This window comes from Ostrea edulis, chromosome 6 (assembly GCF_947568905.1).
Source record: "Ostrea edulis chromosome 6, xbOstEdul1.1, whole genome shotgun sequence".
In the NCBI taxonomy this organism is placed as follows: domain Eukaryota; kingdom Metazoa; phylum Mollusca; class Bivalvia; order Ostreida; family Ostreidae; genus Ostrea; species Ostrea edulis.
This window is the reverse complement of record NC_079169.1, coordinates 2,419,166-2,441,485: the sequence shown is the minus strand read 5'-3', so window position 1 is coordinate 2,441,485 and position 22,320 is coordinate 2,419,166. Positions and strand designations below refer to the sequence as shown.

The following is a 22,320-nucleotide window of genomic DNA, read 5'->3' as shown; positions in this document are numbered from 1 at the left end:
TTTCAGTGTGTTTCAATTTATTGGAATGTAGGCACATCTATAATATTTTCATGAAATTAAGAAAATTCACACTAGTATTTAATTTCAAGTCAAAGCTTTCGTAGTATTATGAAAGTCGTACAACATCATACAGAATTATAAAATCAAGCAGATTCTTCTGGCTTTGTAATGTGTATTGACGATTATAAAGTCACAAATCCTCGTTTAACTTAAAAGTGCTTTTGCATGACATTTGTGTAAACATATCTTTTGCAGTAACGGTAAGTTCGGTATCTCCAAAACAAAATTCTGCGAAAATTGGTTGTTGCTCCATTGTGATAACTGGAAGCTCGACTAACATTCTACCCAATAGAAAACATGAATCGTCATCAGTGTATTCGACGGTTACGTTTGGTGAAGAATAAATAGAGAGACCAGCTGCAAATTGAAAGACAGAGGCCATTTTGAAACATTTGTGAAATCTTTTGATCAAGTTCTACCTCGGTACCAGCAGACATTATTGTGTTAAATACACCATGACATCTGTCGATTCCAGCAATTTTTTTAATTTGGATCTCGGGTGAACACCGCGTATAAATTCAGGGGTTATTTCCGTTCCATAAGTATACCGAAGAATTCTAGATTTGATCACTATTGGATTGTGACCAAAGATTACAGCTCCTTTTAGGACGGCCAATTCTGCTTCTTCTGGGACAATCACGGAAACGTCGGGAATCGCCTGAGAGACAGCATTCTGGAAAATCTTTGATTCTGCACAACCTCCTACCAGCAGCACTTTTGTGACATCTTCAGCTTTTGGGTTTCTAATGATTTCCTTAATATGGACAACTAGCTCGTCGGTGGCCGGGTCAAAGAATTTTTTCAGAATGCTTGCATCAATGTTTATTTTCTTTTTTTATGATCACGTTTTCAGATAACTTGACTTCTGGAACAGGTGCTCCATCTTCTGACCACGAATTTCTTCGCATAAGGCATTGACTGTTGCATATGGAACGGTTAATCTAATCCAGCCCTCTTCATCCGGTTTTATTAACCGTTTGGCGGATTCGAATTCTCTGAAAATATCGAGGTAAGCATTAATTTCATGCTTAGCGAGCCTTTTCATGACTTTGGCTCCAAGAATTTCAGTCAACATGTTGTACTTTCTGTCCACCGCTGTTCCGCCACAGGCGCCACCTGTAGCAGCGTGAAGCTCTCGTGCCTAGGAGGAGTAAGCATCCCCTATCGACCGGTCACACCCACCGTGAGCCCTATGTATTAATCAGGTAAACGGAGTAATCTTTATTAAAAATCAGTGTGCCAAGAACGGTCTAACAATCGATAGGAAACACGTCAGACAGCATTTGACCCAATTATAGTTTGTATTGGTAAACTAGATCGTTATAACGACTATTCTAAAATATTGCTATATTTTGGTATTTTGTTTTAAAGTCTCTGGTTCTGATGTCATTCATTGATTCATTCTTATGTAACATATTTCATCCATTTTTATGCATGTAAGTGCCTTAAAGTAATTATATATGATTATGTCCAATAAAAGTAATGTATGCAATACCTAGTCGGTATATAACAAGTTAAAAGTAAATTTGAAGTTGCGAACAGACAGTCCAAAACCAACCTCATCTATGATATGGGGGAATTCAATAATTCACCATTATCCTTTTGACACAACGGTATGGTAAATTCGAAAATATACAAAATCCCATCGTACTGCAATTTTGTATTTTTCATTTTCAAAACAATTAAAGCAATATCCCCACTAAACAATAAAATTATATCTCAATTTTATTTTGAGTGTTTTCTGTTTAAGAAAGTAAGATGAGAAAAAGATAAAAGTTCACAAGAATACCCCCAACATCTATAATCATGTATTTGGTTCTTTCTTTGGAAACATCTCGATTGGAAGTTTGATGTGGTAGGTGCTGGCAGTATACAGAAGCAGCTTCAGGTTCCAAGGCGATAGACAATAATTCGTGGGGAATCCCCGCCTGAAACAAAAGGTATATGAATAGAATCAAATCATCTTGTATTACTTTCATGCTTAGATCAGTTATCACACTAAAGGAATAATGATTTCCGCATTGGGTTTTTTTCGGGAGGAAAACATTTATACGACCTTTTTTAAATGAATCTCCTCAATTCCAAGTGCCAAATTCAACCCCAACCCTTCTTTAGTTATCGGGAAAATAAAACATACCATCCAGAAAACCATCATCTAAAAACTTCAAAATCTTTTTGTCACATGTGACGTTTACTTGAAAGGTGAGACATTTGGCAGTGACAAAAATATTCTTAAAAAGAAAATCAATTTTCTAAACGAAATTGTGGGATGGAATTTGGTAAATGTATCTGAGAACATGTTACATACAAGTTCTGCGCATGACTTTCTTCGCAGAGTCACTCCAAATGGCAGGGACCGTTAGCACCCATCGGATTTCTCGAATCGTGATATTGAACCCCTGGAGAGTCAGCCGCTCCATCAAATGGTCCTTTAGAGCTTTAATGGACTGCATGAAAACGTCCTTTGCTGGTCATGGCTTTCCGGAAATGTCAGGGATTGGTGTGTCTTCTTTTAGGAGCTGTAGGTAAGAGAACCGTCTTACGAGTATTTACATAAATATACGTCCTTGTGGATTTCTACTTAAATATCCATTTGTGATATTGCTATGTTTGAGAAGTATGTTACTGCGGTTTCAATGATATTCGTGGGCTTCAATTTTTGAGTAAAATCCACTGCTTTGAGGATTCTTAAATTCATGAGTAGGGACCACGTTCTACAATCAGATTATCCTCATGTATTTACAAATACGTAAAAATAAATGGCAGATATTTACAAATATGTACATACCCCGAGCCTGATCGTAAATTAAAACTATTCAAATAGAATTTATCAAAAATATTAATCCAAAATTTGCATCAATTTAACTCGTTATTAAGAAAATACGTAGAGAAAAACGGAAAAATACACAAACTACTACAACCATTGAACGAAAACCGAATCATCCCTTATTTATGTAGGCATGTTGCACAGGTGAATTTCAACCGATATGATATATGATTGCATTTGAATTGCGGTAGTGTTTATCAGTACATAATCTACGGACAGTCGCAACTAGTTTCGGCTATCATTTCTAAAATTATACTGAATTATTCACAGGAATATTTCATTGAATAAAGTATAAATACGAAATATTCAATGCTCATCATGAAAGGTGAAGATAACGAATAATCAATCTCATAACTCCTATAAGCAATTAAAAATAGAGAGTTGGGCAAACAGGGACCCCTGGACACACCAGAGGTGGGATCAGGTGCCTAGATGGAGTAAGCATCCCCTGTCGACTGGTCACACCCGCCGTGAACCCTGTGTCTTGATCAGGTAAACGGAGTTATCCGTAGTCAAAATGGGGACAATTTGGCCATTTTATGGGCAATGTTTGCACTGAATTATTTCCGACATATTTACGTATATTGGAACAGGTTTCTTCATCATAAATCAAAATAGACAGGAAACGCCAAACTTCAATGAACACTTAATTTCGTAGGTCGATTCAACAACAACCTCCATGACAATTGGGGCTCAAGGAATATTAATGAAACCACAGTACTTTGATTCAGCAGTTGTGTATATACATCCAGCTATAGTGCTGCAAAAACAAAGATAGTCATGGCTTGTGATTTTCGTCTGGATGAAGCAGTACAACAGCCATTAGACAATCAAATTTTCATATTGAAAGGGAAGTAATAGAAATTGATTGAGTTTCATCCCCTTGAGAATCTTGCACTTATAGTTGGACGTTATCAGCTATAAGTACTATAAATGTAGACGTAGACCAACATTATTAAGTACTGTAAATGTAGACCTACACTATAAGTACTGTAAATGTAGACCTACACTATAAGTACTGTAAATGTAGACCTACACTATAAGTACTATAAATCTAGACCTACACTATAAGTACTATAAATCTAGACCTACACTATAAGTACTATAAATCTAGACCTACACTATAAATACTATAAATGTTGACCAACACTATAAGTACTATAAATGTAGACCTACACTATAAGTACTATAAATCTAGACCTACACTATAAGTACTATAAATCTAGACCTACACTATAAGTACTATAAATCTTGACCTGCATTATCAGTACTATAAATCTTGACCTGCACCAATAGATAATGAATATTTTTATCATTGCATTTTGTAACACAAATCCTTAAAATCCTTAAAGCTTCACTCTAAAAATCAAATTCGTTAACGATCCATTCTGTCATGGCTGTGACTCTTAACTCATGCGCACGGTTCGCTCGCTCTACTGTTGGGATACTTTGACGGTTAACATAAATGATTCAGTTTATCACTTACATCCCGGTTGTGAAGTTTCATTTTGAATCTGGAGAAGAACAAGTAGCGCGAGCTGTCTCCATCCAGTACCAGGCCGCCATGTTTGTTTTCTGCTTCGTAACCAAAGGAGACAAATTCACCCTCAGAGTCCAGAAGAAGGGATGTCGGAGTCTTAAGAGAGAACAGCGAACTTCCGCCAGCATTCCAGGCTTGGTTGGCATGTATCTTCATCGGATTTTCTCTATAGTCAGACCTAGAGCTAAAAGCGTACCCGGAATATGTTGTTCCGAAGTCCAAGGCGGCCACAAAGAGGTAATCTTCCGGTTTAATTCTGTCTTCATCATCATAGTAATTAGTATCCATTTCCTTAAATGAACGATAAGAATGAATAATTCCATTGAAATCTGGAAATCCTTGTTAAGTAAGAATTGATGGAAAAGAAAAATATACCATGGTAGATAAAGTTTCTTGACGTCGACGAAATTTGATTTGGATATTCAAAATAACAAAGAAACAAACAAGATCACATGTTCTCCACAATTCTTAAGGAAGTTAACTCCTGAGTTTTTAGCCCAACTGCGCAGAATGCTACAACTAAGTATTCACTAGTTCAATACTGATCCCATTGGTGCAAACATATTACACGTCTATTGCTGGACCCTATCCAGTTGAAAGATTTTGTGTCAATTCAAATTTTGAAAGGGTGTTGCAGGGACTATATTTTGTGGCGGAAGGATTGATAATTTATAAAGGTCTAAATCTGCATGATCTTACAGTTTCTGTTTCATCAAAAATATCTTCTATTTTTATACTCCAATAGGTGTATTGCAGTTTTATAATTCATGGTACAAGTAGTTGAGACTTGGAACTAGTTCGAATGTTGTAATTTATTAATTTGGTTGATATAATTTTTTTCAAATAGAAAAAGTTTACATTAATATACTCGAAATTTTTTGTAAGAATTTAGTATTTTCCCCAATAATTTAAACATTTGGTCTCTAACCCCCACTTCTTTTAGTTTCATTTTAGATTTTAAGGCAAAACCTCGAAAATTATTTGAAATTTTAGAAATTGACATTACTCCGAATTTATCCTTTTAAACCCTCCAATTTGATATCATGAATTTTGTCGTATATCAAGTGCAAAAAGGTCATTATTTATTTCCATTACTTGTATTAAACCTTTTTTTTAATCTGTAGTGTTAGAAGACATGATTGTGTATCTATTTTATGTAATGATTGATTTGTATTGCTTTTGTTGTATTGACACCAACAGACAAATCAAGTTTAATTGAATAAATTTTAGGTGCAAAAAGGTCATGTTTAGAGCACTGTAGCTCAATAACCAGCTTTGGTACCCCGGGTTTTCTCTTTTATTTCCTAATTCTCCTTCAATGTAGAAATCAAAAATACATTTCCCAAGAAATTGACATAACTCCAAATCTCAGGTGCAAACCTCTTTAAGTAAATAAAGTGATATCCACTCCCTATACATGTACAGAAACAAATATCTCAATTTTACTAACGTTTCAAATATCGAGTTTTTCAAGGTATAAACTGATCGAGTGAAGTTGAGTGTAGTAATTTAAAGAAATACAAACGATTTTGGTTTAAGGAAGTTAGCTCCTGAGCTTTTGAGCACAACTGCGCAGGATGCTACAACTAAGTATTTACTGGTTCAATACTGATCCCATTGGTACAAACATATTACACATCTATTACTGAACCCAATCCAAATGGAAAAAGTGACAATTCAAATTTTGAAAGGGTATTGCAGGGACTATAATTTGTGGCGAAAAGATTGAATAATTAAAAAGTTCTAAATCTGCGTGATATCTTCTATTTTTATACTCCTATACGTGTATTTCAGTTTTATAATTTATGATACATGTAGTTGAGACTTGGAACTAGTTCAAATGTTATGATTTATTAATTTGGTTAATATACTTTTTTCCAAACAGAACACCGATTCTTAAAAAAGTTTAAATTAATTTACTGGAAATTTTGTATAAAAATTCAGTATTTTCGCCAATAATTAAAAAAAGTCGTCTCTAGCCCCCCACTTCTTTTAGTTCCAGACTTTGAAAATTATGTGAAATTTTAGAAATTGACATTAAGGAAAGGCCGTGCTTTTACGTATCCAGTTTTTAATTTTAAACACCGACTAGAAAGTTCCGGTTATAACTTGTTTGTCTAATGTTTGTAGTTTACGAGAACTGTATGAGTCAAATTTAGCATTCAAATGTGAATCTTCAGATATATTTACCATGATTTATTATAGTGTCAAGTCCTCACTAGCTCCAATGGTGCAAAGCAATGTAATATCTACACTGATCTCTAAAAGGCTCATAGCTTACAATCTAAGCCTGAACAAGTTAAAAATCATACATAGGCGTGACCCTCACAGTGGAATTCAAACTGTTTTAGTGAGTTTGTGTTTGGTTCAAAGAAACCCAGAATTATAAAGCCTCAGAAAATCATCAGCAAAGTTGTTGAATATGTGAACTCTTCTTCATAAGTACTTTCAAGAAACAAAATTATTTGTACATGAGCTGTAGTTTCTAGAATCTACATGTATGTTACACTATATTTATTTTTTCTATAAGTATGATAGCATGTATGTATTTTTATGTATCGCTGTGACCTTCAATTCGACTTTTAGATATATCGATGACGTTTTGTCTATTAACAATGATAGCTTTCATTCATATGTCGATTTGATATATCCCTGTGAGCTCGAAATAAAGGACACCACAGAGTCGTCCACTTCTGCTTCATACTTAGATATTTTATTGAAAGTAGACATTAACGGCAAACTAACAACTCAACTGTATGACAAACGGGATGATTTCAGCTTCTCCATCGTCAACTTCCCACATTTATGTAGCAATATTCCATTATCACTAAAACATATAATCCTATTTTCAGTACGAATATATGTAAACAGCATCATATGGAACAAAGATATGGATTTTTTTTTCAATTTATTCCGTATTTTTATCGGTCAACAGGGGATTCTAACTCCCATTTGAAAAATTTATATTCTTTATTGTATTTAGACGTGATAAGTTTTCGTTATCTTCACTTTTTCATCTATGAAGAAGATAAACTTAAACTTGAATTCTCATTAGCATTATGAAACGGCCATCATTATTCTAACACTATATATGGACTAATTCATCGTTAATTAGAAGGGGTTGAAGGTTAAGACATACTACATTACCAGGGTGTCCGGGTAGCGCTCTCGTTTGTGAGAGGGTATGCTGGTCGCCCTCTCGGACACGTGGGTTTCCTTTGGGCACTCCGGTTTCCTTTCACACAATGAACCCCGGCCCTAGCGCCAACATTTAACATTTGTGCAGCCAAGGATCCCCCTTGGAAATAAGCTTTCAGGTGTTATCCTTGGTATTTATGTATGTATATACATCGAATAAACATAATGTTTATATTTACATAACACGCCCGAGCCTCAGCATATATATATATATATATATATATATATATATACAAAACATACTGAAAATTTTGTCCTACCAGACAATTAGAACACAAGGAGTGGTGGGGGGCACCCCCTTCCTTTTTCTCACAATTTTTTTTTTGGCTATCAATCATGCAAGATGAAGATAACGAACAGTGATCAATCTCATAACTCCTACAAGCAATACAAAATAGATAGTTGGGCAAACACGGACCCCTGGACACACCAGAGGTGGGATCAGGTGCCTAGGAGGAGTAAGCATCCCCTGTTGACCGGTCACACCCGCCGTGAGCCCCATATCCTGATCAAGTAAACGGAGTTATCCGCAGTCAAAATCAGTGTGCCAAGAACGGCTTAACAATCGGTATGAAAAACGTCAGACAGCATTTGACCCAATGCGAGGTTGTATTGACGAACTAGATCGTTATAACGACCATAGAATTTGCGAAATGCTGACTTCAATCGAGACTGTTGAAATCCCTGTACCATCAACTTGTTTGTCAGTAGCTTACCTCGATTTAAAAACTGACTATACCCAGAACAAGCTCTTGTATATCGAATCAGCTGAGATATATAAACACCATATGCAGGTGATATTTTCCTCCTGCACGTGTTAAAATGCATTGTGTATTCTGTTGGGCAAGCGCCCAGGGTTCATCTCCAACCCCAAATTTTGATTACTCAAATATCTTTATAGCAATTGAGATTCATACAACCATATATATTCTTAATGCACATGTTAAGAAGTAATGATTATTCTCCTCGAGTGTTCACCAAGTGCCTTTGTGTCTCCCCCACCCCCTCATTCCATGTTCCTCAAATATCAATTCAAAATAAATAAGATCTTCACCCCTATAGCATATATATTCTTGCTGCATATGCCAATATGCATTGGATATTGTTTTGGGCACGTGCCCTTAGGTCATCCCAAACTCTATTTCATAATTTGTGAAATATATTTAAAACAATTCAGGCCCTAAAACGTAAACCATATATATTTCTGTTGCACACAAGATGCATTGCGACTTCTGATGGGAAATTGCCTCGGGGTTATCCAACCTTTTTTAATTGTTCAAATACCTTTAAAATGGTTGAGATCCCAACCCTTAAAGCAAATATATTCTTGTTGTGCATGACACAATGCATTGAGCACCAGGTTTTTGTTCGTTGTTTTCCACCCTATTTTACCCACTAGGTGAAAAAGAAAATTCCAAAAACTTATTGCACATCTAAAGAGCACCACTAATCATCACCCTAAAGATGATTTGGTTACTGAGGTCTGGGAACCAGGGTTTGTTTTAGAAAAAAAAAACGTTTTTCGACCATCATTTGGGCCGCAGAATATGTTTTTCAGAATACATCTGTATTTATGAATTCGTCAGTGAGGTAAACGCAAGTTATAAATCAGAGTAAACTACTTTCACTCAGGTTTAGCAAAGCTGCAAAATTTCGAACTTGATGCCGTCACCAACGCGATGTAAATCCCCACAAACACATCAATATTACTTATAGGGTTTGTTGCTGATTGTCTGCAGGACTTGTTTGGGTTGTAGAAGTTGAGGCTAAGTAGATTTCTGTAGGTAGTCAGTAAGAAATTTAATAAGTGGTTTGTTTTGTCAAGGACCAATCTTATGTTCTATATTTAAACATGTGTAAGACGGAAACACAATAACACTGTACAAAGACGTTCCGGATGCCATGTTGTCGACTAGATTTTTTTTTTGCCAGTCGCCGTCTAATGAAATCTAGATGACAATCACGTGACGCATTTCATCTACTGACATATTGTCAATCTAGTTTGAGGCAAAACATGCACTGGGCCATGTACCTCCTTTCCTGACACATGCCGTAAATGAAGAAAATAAAATACGTAACAATTAATAGTATTTATTATGGTTCAAAATTACTTCACATAATTACTCAAAACTTGAATATTAGGAATAACTGTCAGCATTTGTGCACGAATGACCAAATGTTCCAATGAACTGACCATCCCTACCCAACCTTAAACCTGAAGTTATTCCTTAAATCTAAACAGGTTTTCCTTATATCAAAATATCAAACATTAATCAATGAATGATTCAAAGCATTGACTGGAAATATTACTATAGAAAATTTGCACAATAAAATCCTTATGATAAACACTGACATATGTATAAATACACAGATATATTCTATGAAATGGAAGTTTTACATGTAAATTTAAAAGATTTTCAGTTAATGCATAGCATTATTCAGATTCTTTAAACAGCAATGCAATTATCCAAGATGCATTTATTTATGAATATACATTGCTTTTTTCATGAAATGTACTGCATGTACATTCAACGTAGATTTATTTCTGTATGTACTGAAAGCGCATGTATATTAAAGTACTACGTACAAAACAAAACTTACACTTCTTCAAATACCTTTATAACAGATGGTTATCAAATATCATAATACCTCATGCATAAAACATCTACGTCCCTTTTAGTACACTCTAAAACATTTTCAAAAATATGAATGTGACATATAGATGATATCTGATGACTAAAAATTATATGTACACTTCAATGATAATCATCAGGTTAAAAAAAATGAAGTACGATTCTGAAAAATAACAACAGAATTGCTCGACATATTTCATAGCGTAATAGATTAATATGAATTCAAAGCGTATCGTATAATTTGTACACAATATCAATGCACCAATTCACGATATAGTAATTCAATTATTTTCACAGTCAGATAAAGGATGACAACAATTGACACTGCACCTATAACTGTAAAACATATCAAAAAATAATTTTTATCAGCAACAAAAGAAAAAAGACATAGATCACAATTGGGAATACATGTTATATTATATACAGTAGATGGGCACTACAAAAATAAAGCTGGCATGATACCTAATCCAATCATTACACATTATAAAACATAATAACATTAAGATGAAAGAAACAAATACACAATATGCAAATATCAGTTTGTCTTATACAGGAAGATAGGAGTTTTGTTCATTGATATTTAAAGTGTAATACGTTCCACATGATTTTATGATATAACATTATATATAAAATCCATCTCTACAAGCAGCACTGAATTGACCACATTCCTTTTCCAAAGTTTTTTGTTAAATAAGTTCGTCAACCCTGTCAACGATCGCAGAGGCCAACTCTATTGCCTTTTCCGCTCTTGTGTATGCATCTTCCACAAGTGTTCCTGGTCTCGGTAATTTGTTGCTTGTTGCTATGAATTTTGTATCCAGACGAGGTATATTATTCTGATTAAGTAACATTTCAATTTCATTTGGATTACGAATATATTTACACATCACTGGAATTAGTGTTGATGTGTTAGGCAACTGGCAGTCTATAAACCTCTGAATTATGCCGGCAATTTTGTAAGCACGAAATTGGATCCAATCTCAAACATCGGTAGTTTCCATATATTTTCTAAAATAAATGGTGCATTGTAAATATTCATTGTTTACATTGAATTTGTTATATGAAAACCTTGATTCACGGTAAATGACTTTACCCTCGTATATGTACACAGTTTCAAGATTTTCTACAATCTTGATACTGATACTCGCAAGTCTCTGATGTATTTTAACGACTTCTTCATTTGGGATTTCTTCTTTAGCAATCGCTCTTTCTTTGCAAACAATTCTTAGAATTCCATGGATGAATGCAGGACTTGTAAGAAATATAGTTGCGGCAGAGGAAAGATCGATGTCCACTTCGCGTAATTCTTGTAAATTGCAGTCTGGGAGAATAGCTTCCGACAAAAGCAATGGTCGAAAATCCTTTGGTAGCTTTTGTAGTTTTTTACTCACTGGTTTTCTATCCATATCACTAAGAGAAGCCAAAACATTGAATTGCTTGTCAGATTTTGTGATTACATACCAATGCTTATAGTTTCATTATGTATTTAAATTTGTTTAAAAAGCTCTAAATTATTTCTCTGAGGAATTTCGGATTAAATGTGTATCTGCATTAAACTGTGGAAAGACGAATAATTCATTGAAATATCATAAATATGGATGTGACAAAATCACTGCTTTTACGAAAAACTACCATGCTTAATACTAACCTAATAGTGTGCTTTTATAGTCGGACGAAAGAAAGTGTGCTTTGCATACAACATCAATAGGTCCAGGTTTCCATAGTTGTTTTGTTTTGGGATCAATTCGTTTGATGGCGATCCTCCACCTTTTTGCAGCGTATTGATCTCTGGGGAATTTGTGTCCTCCAAATCCCGTGCATCCTGGCACACAACAATACTGTGGCATTGTAAACTCGTAACTGGACGACACTATAATAACACTGAGCTAACGCCTACACGTTGTTGATACCCGCTACTACACGCGCGCCACCTAGCGACAAAAATTCTCGCGGCGGAAACTATTGCATACTGATAGAATGAAATACACAAAGAGCATCGTATACATACAACACATTCAATGCTTGCAAAATACAGTACATACACATAAGTAATGCACATAGCATGCTTACCTAGAAAACGCATAAATGCGGACAGCTATTTATATGTATGTGTTCTTTCAAAATGTTAGATGCTCGTTCTGCTGATAAATGTACGAAACAAAATCATAAACTCCATTTTTATCTCGACAGTTGTGATTCCATTATACAGACTGCGACACACTGAACCCACAGGGATCTGAAGTATGGACACTATTACCTCCCGCCCTCCTTTCTGATTTCTTTTTTTTTTTTTGCGGTGATGATTTCTCCGAAATGTGTGAATTCCCTGTCTATCCCATCCCAATTTCGATTTATGTAATCGTTTCACGCTTTTTGTAAGCTTTAGAGATTGGCGTTCTATACCGGTATGATAAAACAACGGTAGAAACTTGCAAAAAGTGTGAAAAGATTACAAATGGGATAGACAGGGAGTCCACAGATTTCGGAGATATTATCGCTGCAAAGAAAAATAAGAAGTGTGTGTGGGTGTGTGGGTGTGGGGGGGGGGGTGTAGATGAGTGGTAGTGTCCATACTTCAGGTGCCTGTAATTGAACCCTGCCAATAAGGATGTCTCCAGTTGAATCGGGAAATATCAAAGTCGAATATTTTTCCATTATTCAATGCTTGACCGCTCAAGGTTTTTTGCAGTTTCTGATCATGCACGCACATGTACACAGTGCATCTATTTGGATAAAGAAAGATTAATAATCGATAACATACATTTTGGGGGTGAACATGCGGGTAATCGGGTATGACATGCACAATCCAAAATAGACATTTGATTACACAAAAAAATATATACATGTATATGAGAGGGAATATAGTGCAGCTTTCAAACTTTCTTGTCTCTTCGGGATTGACAATTATTTACCGTCACTTTGCATGTACATACATGAGAGAGAGAGAGAGAGAGAGAGAGAGAGAGAGAGAGAGAGAGAGAGAGATCCTATTTCGATGTACAATGTCATTCGACAGGAGGAAAGAACATTGATCACTAAGTGTTTGCTTACAAGCATTCATGAATTTCAACTATTTAAAACAAAATGTATTTACAATATAGTGGAAACTTACAAGAGTGACATCGGTGTTCATATTTGGATTAAATTAGACATTTTCCAAAAAAAAATAATAGTTTGGGTTTGGACATAAAAATATTCAATTGTAAAGTACTAAAAGTCTCTCAAATTGCACGAAACTCTACGTTTAACAATTCCTTCTTGATATCGTGATATACAGGCACGTAGCATTGTTTTTTAAAGTAGGGGAAGGGTCGGCCGGGGTTCACTTTGCACTTGCATTAAAATTGTTAACAATCAATAAAGTACTTCTGTCCAAATCTCATTATCTTATAAATCGTAGGAAGGGGGGGGGGGGGCAAAGATTAGTTCACTACACGTATTCTTAAATTCAGCACTTCCCGTGGGGATCCGGGTTAGAATAGGTACTCAGTAGCCCTTGCTTGTCATAATGGGACAGTCCTTCGGATGACACAGCAAAATCCGAGGTCCCGTGTCACAGCAGGTGTGGCACGAAAAAGATCCCTCCATGCTCATAGGCCGTAAGCGCCGAGCATAGGCCTAAATTTTGCAGCTCTTCACCAACAATGGTGACGTTTCCATATTCAGTAAAATATTCTCGAGAGGGACGTTAAACAATATATGTAATTCATCAATCAATTCAGCACTTCAAACATCAACTGCCTTTCATTACTACTTTAAAAATGGGGAGGAGGCAGCAAATCAATCGAACTTTGCATGTAGAAAATATGGGATTTGTGTGTTAAAAATAACGAAAAAGTAAATTAGAAAAAGGGGATAGACCAGGCAACCTGCCCACCCTAACCCCCTGTTTTAACGTGCCTGGTACATAACATTCACACAAAAAGATTTCTTCAGTAGTTCTAATACAATTATCTGAGCACCATAATTTAATTCTAAATGTTTCCTTCTTTGTATGTGTAATTAATGATTATCCACAACCATCAGCAAATTTCATATTGAATTCCTATAAAGTCAGACAGACAAAATAACGGGGAAACCTGTACATGTATTTTGTTGTCTTTCGGTGTTTTTTTTTTAGAGGCGAAAAGTCGCTAATTATCGTTTTGTCGTCTTTTCACCTCGAAATAGCGAAAAGACGACAAATTCCAAAATGGCACAAATCAGTCACCATCCCTAACCCAATTTCATTTTAAAAGTAATCCTGGAAACAGTCTGTTTGAATTTGTGAATTTTAGCGCGCTATTTTCCATCTATATTAATCTCGATCACTTGAAAGTTTATCATAACATAATGATGTTACCACATAACATAAAGATGTATCGACATAACGTAATGATGTAACCACATAGCATAATGATATAACCACATAACATAAAGAAATATCGACATAACGTAATGATGTTACCACATAACATAATGATGTTACCAATAACATAAAGATGTATCGACATAACGTAAGGCAGAAACGGCGTTCCGTAGTAAGTTAATATGTACTGATGTCATATACTCACAACAATTGCTGTGGGACATTTTTAGTGTAGAGAAATATACGTGAATTGTCTAGTTCCTGTCGTTTTTGTATTGCAAATAGGACAGAAACCTAAAAAAAAAAAATTTATACGATTTTTAAAATAAATCATAGGCATCTTGGATTATAATAAAAATATATACATATGTATACGAACCGGGTACATGTAATTGAAATAACGTCTTAATCCTGAATTGAAAATCTAATAAACAAAACAGCATAATTACATAAGCACGTAGCATAGTAATACCGGATATATTGAGCATAGAGGCTTTTATTAAAATCAGTGTGTAAAGAAAGACCTAACAAATGGTATGAAACACGTTAAACTTCATTCGACCTAATGACAGGTTGTATCTGCGAATAAGATCATTATAACGACCATAGAATTTGCGAAATGCTTATTTTAGAAGAGACGTTTGAATCCTCTGAATCCTAAAAGACAGTAAGGGGAGGGGGGGGGGGGGGGAGGGGGCTTTGATACTTTGATAACAAACATAATTATATATGTATGTATTGCTTCCAGTTTGTGCCAAACGGAATACCGGTATGTTAAGGTGCGTTTAATGCGACCATGTTCATACTCAAAATGCAGACTACAAGGTTAAGAATTTTATAAAATATTGGGTTTGTAGCGTCTAGCAGCCAATCAAGTTTGCTGAGTCAGCCCCCCCCCCCCCCCCACACTTTTTTCTCTCTCAGAACTAATGCTACAAAGTACGATTGTTTTCATAAATAGGCCCAAAAACTTTCCCTGTTTTAAATGTGTCTTGAATAAAGCTTGATCTGTAAGTTAAATATATACCAAGTATACTATCTCAACTTCAATCTAAGTTATTGCTTATGTGATAGCATTATTACGTCATAGATAAGACTTTCCCCCACCTCGTGATAACTGTTTTCCATCCAGATTATTGTTTAGGAAAAGATGTGCCCATCTGTCGAGCAAAATAGAATTAATATATATTGTGTATTATTAGAAGATGAAAAATGTAGAATATTGGAATATGAATCCGCTCGACGCATGGGTTGTATGTTTTCTGAAAGAACACCACCCCCCCCAATTAAGGAATTTTTTCATTGATTTTGGCAATTTTACAATCTCATGCCAACTTCACGCTACTGTCGTATAACACAAAGCAATTTTGGATCAAATTAAACGTAGTTTGGGGTTGCTTATATACATTTCTTATTTGAATGCCAGATTTTGGGATTCCTATAAATATTTATTCAGTATATACATACATACATACAAACATACATACATAAATACCAAGGATAACCCATGAAAGCTCGAAAGCTTATTTCCAATGGGGTTCTTTTGATGCACAGATGTTTGCGCTAGGGGGTCATTTATGTGGGAGGAAACCGAGTATTCGGAGGAAACCCACCTGTCCGAGCGGGCGACCGCCATACCCTCTCACATACAACCACTGCCGATCACGGGGATCGAACTCGGGTCGCAGCGGTGAGAAGCGAGAGCGCTACATCTACGTTACCCGGACACCCTTAAGTATATTTCCTACTGATATCATTCATTTTCTAAGCCAGATGGCTGTAGAAACTACCTGTTTTTGAAAAGTATGATAAGCGGGGTATTTTCTGAAATTTAAAGCTTATCAGTACACACATATTTTTTAAAGTTCAGGGTGCAGACCTCAAGTTTGAACAGTAACAGTCAAGCAGGTTCCCTGTCACTCCCTGGTGTCAGGGGATTTTTGGCACCAAAATTCAGTATCATAGATACAAGTTTGAAGACCTTATATAGTTAGAAAAAACATTTTGTAACAAACTTTATTTCTTAACTTTCTAACTACGTTTTTACTAGATTTGTAATATTCTATATCAGTCACCGCGGTATATTTGTTGTTGCAAACAATGGAGGAAGATAGCTCGCGGTACTTTCCGTAAATATGTTCTGCTGAAGTTCAAATACCATACCGCCAAAAACCCGTGCTCAAATCACACGATATGGTATTTATGAAAATCTTAAATTCATCTGACAAACTTTCCTAGCAGTTATCTGTCTGTCTGTCTGTCTGTCTGTCTCTCTCTCTCTCTCTCATAGAATGGGGGTTGTGTGTTAGAAAATTTGTAAGCTACGTAAATAATTTAAATGTTTGTTTGTTTTACAAGTATATTTGCCTCTGATTTTATGCAGATGTTAATTCTTATTTTAAGCATTTTGTTTCTAAGTTATATATGAGGGTGTGGGGGGGGGACTCGATGAGAGGGAGGGGTGGAGGGGGAGAGGGCTACCCCATGTTCGCCCCCCTCATTGTGTTTTAACAGACAAAGAAACAATGTACAAATACAGAAAACGGAGAATACATTTGCAATATCGCTGCACATATAACCGTTGCAGTGCACATGTGTAGTAAACTGGCATGCAATACGTTTTAGTACCCAAATGAAATGCAATTTATCACTATTCAGGGGGATGGCTACCCTCCTGTCTGCCCCCTCATACATGTACATCTATTTGTAAATATGTTTATTTCCTGTATTTCCTTACTTCTATACTAAATGAATGAATCTATAAATAACTGGCGTTGTAGAAGTTGTCGCTTTGATATTGAGGAAGAATTGCATGTGTTATTTAAGGACACACGCAACGTTCCTAAGTAAAACACACACATTTTAGTGACAATTTAGGTATCTTATTTCTACAACAAAAAACGTGGGGTGGATTATCGGGTCTGTTCTACCTATTTGTGATATAATATAGTTCCTGGTTGTAGCAAGTAAAACTATCAACTCAACATGTGTGTATTACAGAAGGTTGTATCAGGGGCATCCTCTGTGTTTCTGGCTGTATACAGTTTTTTTGGTTTATATATTGTAATTTGATATGTATTGTGCTGGTGACCCAATAAACAATTAAAATTACAGAAGGTTGTAGGACATTACAAGTTACTGTAGCAAAGAAGAGGATACAAAAATTATAAGATAAATATGAAATCGAACCTGGGGCCCTTGCATTACTTAGTTAGGCTACCTAACCACTAAACCAACCAGCCCGATTTACAAAGTTTAGAGGTTCAATTTAAACCTATTTCGGAAATCATGCAAGAACTCATGTTGAAGAGACCAAAAAAAAAAGTTTTAATAGATAGGAGGAAAATGGCATGCAGAAACATCGCGTGTGACTTTAAATTGTCCTCGCGACAGTAATAGCGGCTACACGTATGTCAGCTCTATTCAAACTCTTACAATCGCCTGGTATTGATTAAACAATCTAGAGCATTGTGTATTGTTTGTTAATATCTTGATTATGCCGATAAAGTTTGTAAAAATGTTACATGTCGCAAATCATGAGCAGTATAGATATAGTAGAGTCTGCTTTATTTACTACATGTAGCAATTATGGTAATTAGATACTGGCATATTGGTCTCGTTTTAAAATGCTACGGTTTCAGATTTCTTTCTATTTCGTTTTTTGTTGTTGTGAAAAGCAATGCAATAAATAATATTATATGATTATGGGATGCTAAGCATTATTATCAATATTTTATTTGTGAGTCATTACTTTTCATATCATCTGTCTTGCAATTTGTACTTTCATTTCAGTTTCGTGGTATCAGTGCATTTCTGATCCAAAGTCTAGCTTATATACGCTTAGTAGCTAATTAGGCATATCAAATCTACGTATCTGTGTTTGAAGAGCAAGCGTAAACAGGAGCTTTGAGGTACTGTAACACTTTCTATATAAATTGTAGAATAATTTACAGAATAATGAAGATATCTACTGATATATTATTGGATGTCCAGGGAATTTTTAATTTTGAATGTAGGTCAGAAAGTCACAGATAAAATGCTAAAGAACAAAAAAGCCGCAGTTGATAAGAAAATATTGATTTTTATATAGATTGGAAAATCTATAGTTCATTTGATAAAATTTACGAAAATATATATACATGTAGATCTATATGAAAAATGTTATATTTTCTATGAGAATTTATTAAAGTTTCAAAATTTAAATTTTCATAGTTTAATATTCATTATTAAAATTGTATTCCTTTTATCATATGTATTGTAAAATATGAATTATATTTGAGAGAGAGAGAGAGAGAGAGAGAGAGAGAGAGCATATAATAATTACTATATAAAGATGTTAATTTTCATGTTTTAATGTTTAAAAATGACTGAAAGTGCTACATATGGGCATGCTTATTTTAAAGATATATGAAGTAGTTTGTTCTCCTTAATACAAAACTTTATATTCTTATATAAAGTTCACCATGTTTATTTGCATACCTATAATTCCTCTGATATACATGGAATTTCTGTATTGTGCCTTATGTACCCCTTCCATAGTGGTTTGAGCGAATGAAATGAATGAATAGTGATGAATCATCGGTCACAGTGTATTTCTCTATACAGCGTGAGACCATGATATCCGGCTCTTTAATCATTACCCAACTTGCCACAAAAACAATCAATGCTCGTATAATTTTCTATTTTCATTTTAATTTCTCGGGAACACTATGTTGCATGTATTCATTCATTTTTAGAAATTTGATTCTACTTGAAAGTAGGTGTTTTTAAGGTATTATCTATTTTATTTTATAATCTGTAAATGTACTATAATATAACATCGTCACACAATACTGGTTTTGAAAAGGTTAAATCGATGTACACTCTGTATCCATGATAACATCAGTGTTCATCACTATTGTGCTTGGAGTTTTTTAAGGACAATATGTTAGGTCATCCGAGTCACTAAATAAGTTAGGTCATCCGAGTCACTAAATAAGTTAGGTCATCCGAGTCACTAAATAAGTTAGGTCATCCGAGTCACTAAATAAGTTAGGTCATCCGAGTCACTAAATAAGTTAGGTCATCCGAGTCACTAAATAAGGTGACATATTGCCGTCGGTGTGCGTTGTCCGTTAACAATTTTACATTTTTTAAATTGTTCTGGAAAACTACAAAGCCAATTATTACCATTTCTAATATGAATTGTAACATTTTATCATCTTGGCTCCCTCAGGGCCTCATGGGTGTGGCCAAAACTACAAAAATTGCCAGTTTCAAAAAATCCTTTTCTCTACTTCCACACACGTGGGAGAAAAACCAAATGTATAATGATAATAATAAGGCCTTTATTTATCCAGGATAACACAAATTAGCCCTTTATCAAAATTGTGAAATTCATGGCCCCTTGGTCATGGTTCAGTCTCTAGGGTGGGGACCAATATAGTAAAGATATATAAAAATCTTCTCAGCTCTTAGACATTTGAGAGAATAAGTAAATGCATGGTTATGTCCATGAAGATCTCTAACTACCGAAATTGTAAAAATCATGGCCCCTGGGTTATGGATATAAGCATTAGGGTGGGGCCAATATGGCTCTCAAGTAAAAAAGTATTAAATCTTAGAAAATCGTCTTTATTCCTCTCAGACATATGTGAGGAAAAACTAAATACATGGATTTGGTGTCCGTGAAGCTTTCTACCTAAATTATGAAAACCATGACCCCTGGGTTAGGGATGGAGGCTCTAGGTTGGAGCCAATATGGCTTTCTTGTGAAAATGTATTTAATCTTAGAAGAAAACAATTTCTCTACTCGTGGACATGTGTGAGAAAAAAAGCATGGTTATGGTATCCATGAAGCTTTCTATCTACATTGTGAAGTTCGTGTTCTCTGGGTCAGGGATTTACGCCCTAGGGTGGGGCCAATATGGCCATATAGTGAGATGTCTTAAATCTCATAAATTATTCTCTCCTCCCACATATGTGTGAGAAAAACGAAATGCATAGTCATGATGTCCATGAGGCCCTTAATCTAAGCTGTGAAAATCATGGCACCTGGGTTAAAGGTTTAGGTCCTAGGGTTGAGCCAATATGGTCATATATAGTTAAAATGCATTTTAAAATTTCAGAAAATATCCCATTCTTTGCTTCTACAGCAGTGGAAGATAAACTGAATGCATGGTTATGAACTGTAGGCTGTGTTAGGGATTCAGACGTGGGTCGGGGGCCAATGTGGCTATATACATGTAGTGTTATCATGTAAATGATGTTTACAAATCTTTATTTCTACTGAAACTGATTAGAAACTGACTACATGTTTAGAAAGATGATTAAATCTGTTTACTTCAATTAGAAATTTCATGACCTTTTGGGCAGGGGTATTGATTCCATGGGGGAAGGGGAGCCAAAATGGTCATAGAGTATATAATGTTTAAGCAATTTTCTTTTCTTCTTCTGATGTTTAATGAAAGATGAATGCACATTTAGAGGAGAGGATACAGCTGTCTATTACAGATACATTTTATTGGGAGGGGGGGGGGGAGGACAAATAAATAAGGGATATATAATGGTTGAATCTTCATCTTTTCTTCTATTGCAATTGAAAGGAAATTGTAAGTGTGTTTAGAAAGATCATAAAGCTGTGCACAAAAGACTTCAGAATGAGGCAGATTTAAACAATAAAATGCTTTCTTTGTTGTTTCATCGGGTATTTTTCTGCAATGATTGCTACCGTCATCACCTGATGAAACAACAAAGAAAGACATTTTATTGTTTATCTTTAACTATATTATTATGTATTAATAAAGATATAAAGGAGAATTTAGATCTAAAAACCCATTTGTTACGTTAAAATTCACCCTTTGACCTTGATGACACTCCATATATGGTAATGATTTTGCAGACGGTAGTACTAGAAAACTGGATGGAACGAGTTTGCAACAAACATGTACTTTTGCATGATGAAAGCAATGTCAATTTCAAAAGAAAGATTCAGTGAATGTAAACTCCCTGACAGATCAGGGTGTCCGGGTAGTCCGAAATATCTGACGTTTTTCTGGCTTTTTTTAAAATGATTTTGATGTTTACCGTGCCACGGTAAATATCAAAATCATGAAAAAAGCCAGGAAAACGTCAGATTTTTCGGACTAGGTGTCCGGGTAGTGTAGTGTTAGTAAAGATTATTATTTATATCATTATTATTATGTAACATTGGGTTATGATACTCAGGTGACCGTTAAGGCCTTTGGTCTACTTGATAATACAAGCAAATATTTATCCTTCATTTTTACTACATGTATATTGATGTTATCAAGGCTATCAGCCGTAAGTGGCAAACTAGATAGAGTTAAGCAAACATTTCAGATACATTACTAGTGCAAAGGTTCATACCACGTGTACATATGTAACACGTGATTTTAGACAGGGGCAGAAATAACTAAAACTTTGAGAGATGTATCTATTTGTATTCTGATAACTTTAAGAACTCAACAAATGAGTGTAACTCGAAAGCATCCGATCCTTTATAGCATTTTAGTTTCCTTTTCATGTTGATTTTGACTTAACGACACAATATCGGTCTCATTATACTTTAAAAGGGTATATAACAAATTTATCATTACTACAGTAACTTGATCCGAAGAGTTGGATCACAGGGGCTTCTTATCCATTTTGTTCTCAATCTATATATAAATATCTAACAAGGGATGACACGACAATAGGATACCGGTTGTAAACA

The 22,320-nt window shown here is 35.1% G+C and overlaps 2 protein-coding genes and 1 long non-coding RNA gene across 4 annotated transcripts in view; 1 reads left to right on the top strand and 2 right to left on the bottom strand.

Moving 5' to 3' along the window:
* The window catches only part of LOC125648068 (heat shock 70 kDa protein 12B-like), a 22,559-nt gene continuing 239 nt past the window's right edge, over window positions 1-22,320 (bottom strand). The window contains exons 2-4 of the mRNA XM_056141235.1: window positions 4,374-4,718; window positions 2,369-2,579; window positions 1-1,988 (exon numbers count right to left, since the gene is read on the bottom strand). Coding sequence (XP_055997210.1) covers window positions 2,532-2,579; window positions 4,374-4,718 — 393 coding nt within the window. The 3' untranslated portion in view covers window positions 1-1,988; window positions 2,369-2,531. The remainder of the gene's footprint in view (window positions 1,989-2,368; window positions 2,580-4,373; window positions 4,719-22,320) is intronic.
* On the bottom strand, window positions 9,701-19,263 carry LOC125648067 (uncharacterized). 2 transcript variants are annotated; one of them, XR_007360189.2, is made up of 4 exons: window positions 19,086-19,263; window positions 14,812-14,900; window positions 11,907-12,080; window positions 9,701-11,668 (listed from the first exon to the last, which is right to left on the bottom strand). It is a non-coding gene; the product is annotated as an uncharacterized LOC125648067 (long non-coding RNA). The 2 variants fall into 2 exon arrangements; XR_008796122.1 differs by lacking the exons at window positions 14,812-14,900; window positions 19,086-19,263 and having other exon boundaries at window positions 11,907-14,788.
* The window catches only part of LOC125648062 (sacsin-like), a 34,036-nt gene continuing 30,115 nt past the window's right edge, over window positions 18,400-22,320 (top strand). Inside the window, exon 1 of the mRNA XM_048874963.2 lies at window positions 18,400-18,517. The gene's annotated coding sequence lies outside the window, so the exon portion shown is untranslated. The remainder of the gene's footprint in view (window positions 18,518-22,320) is intronic.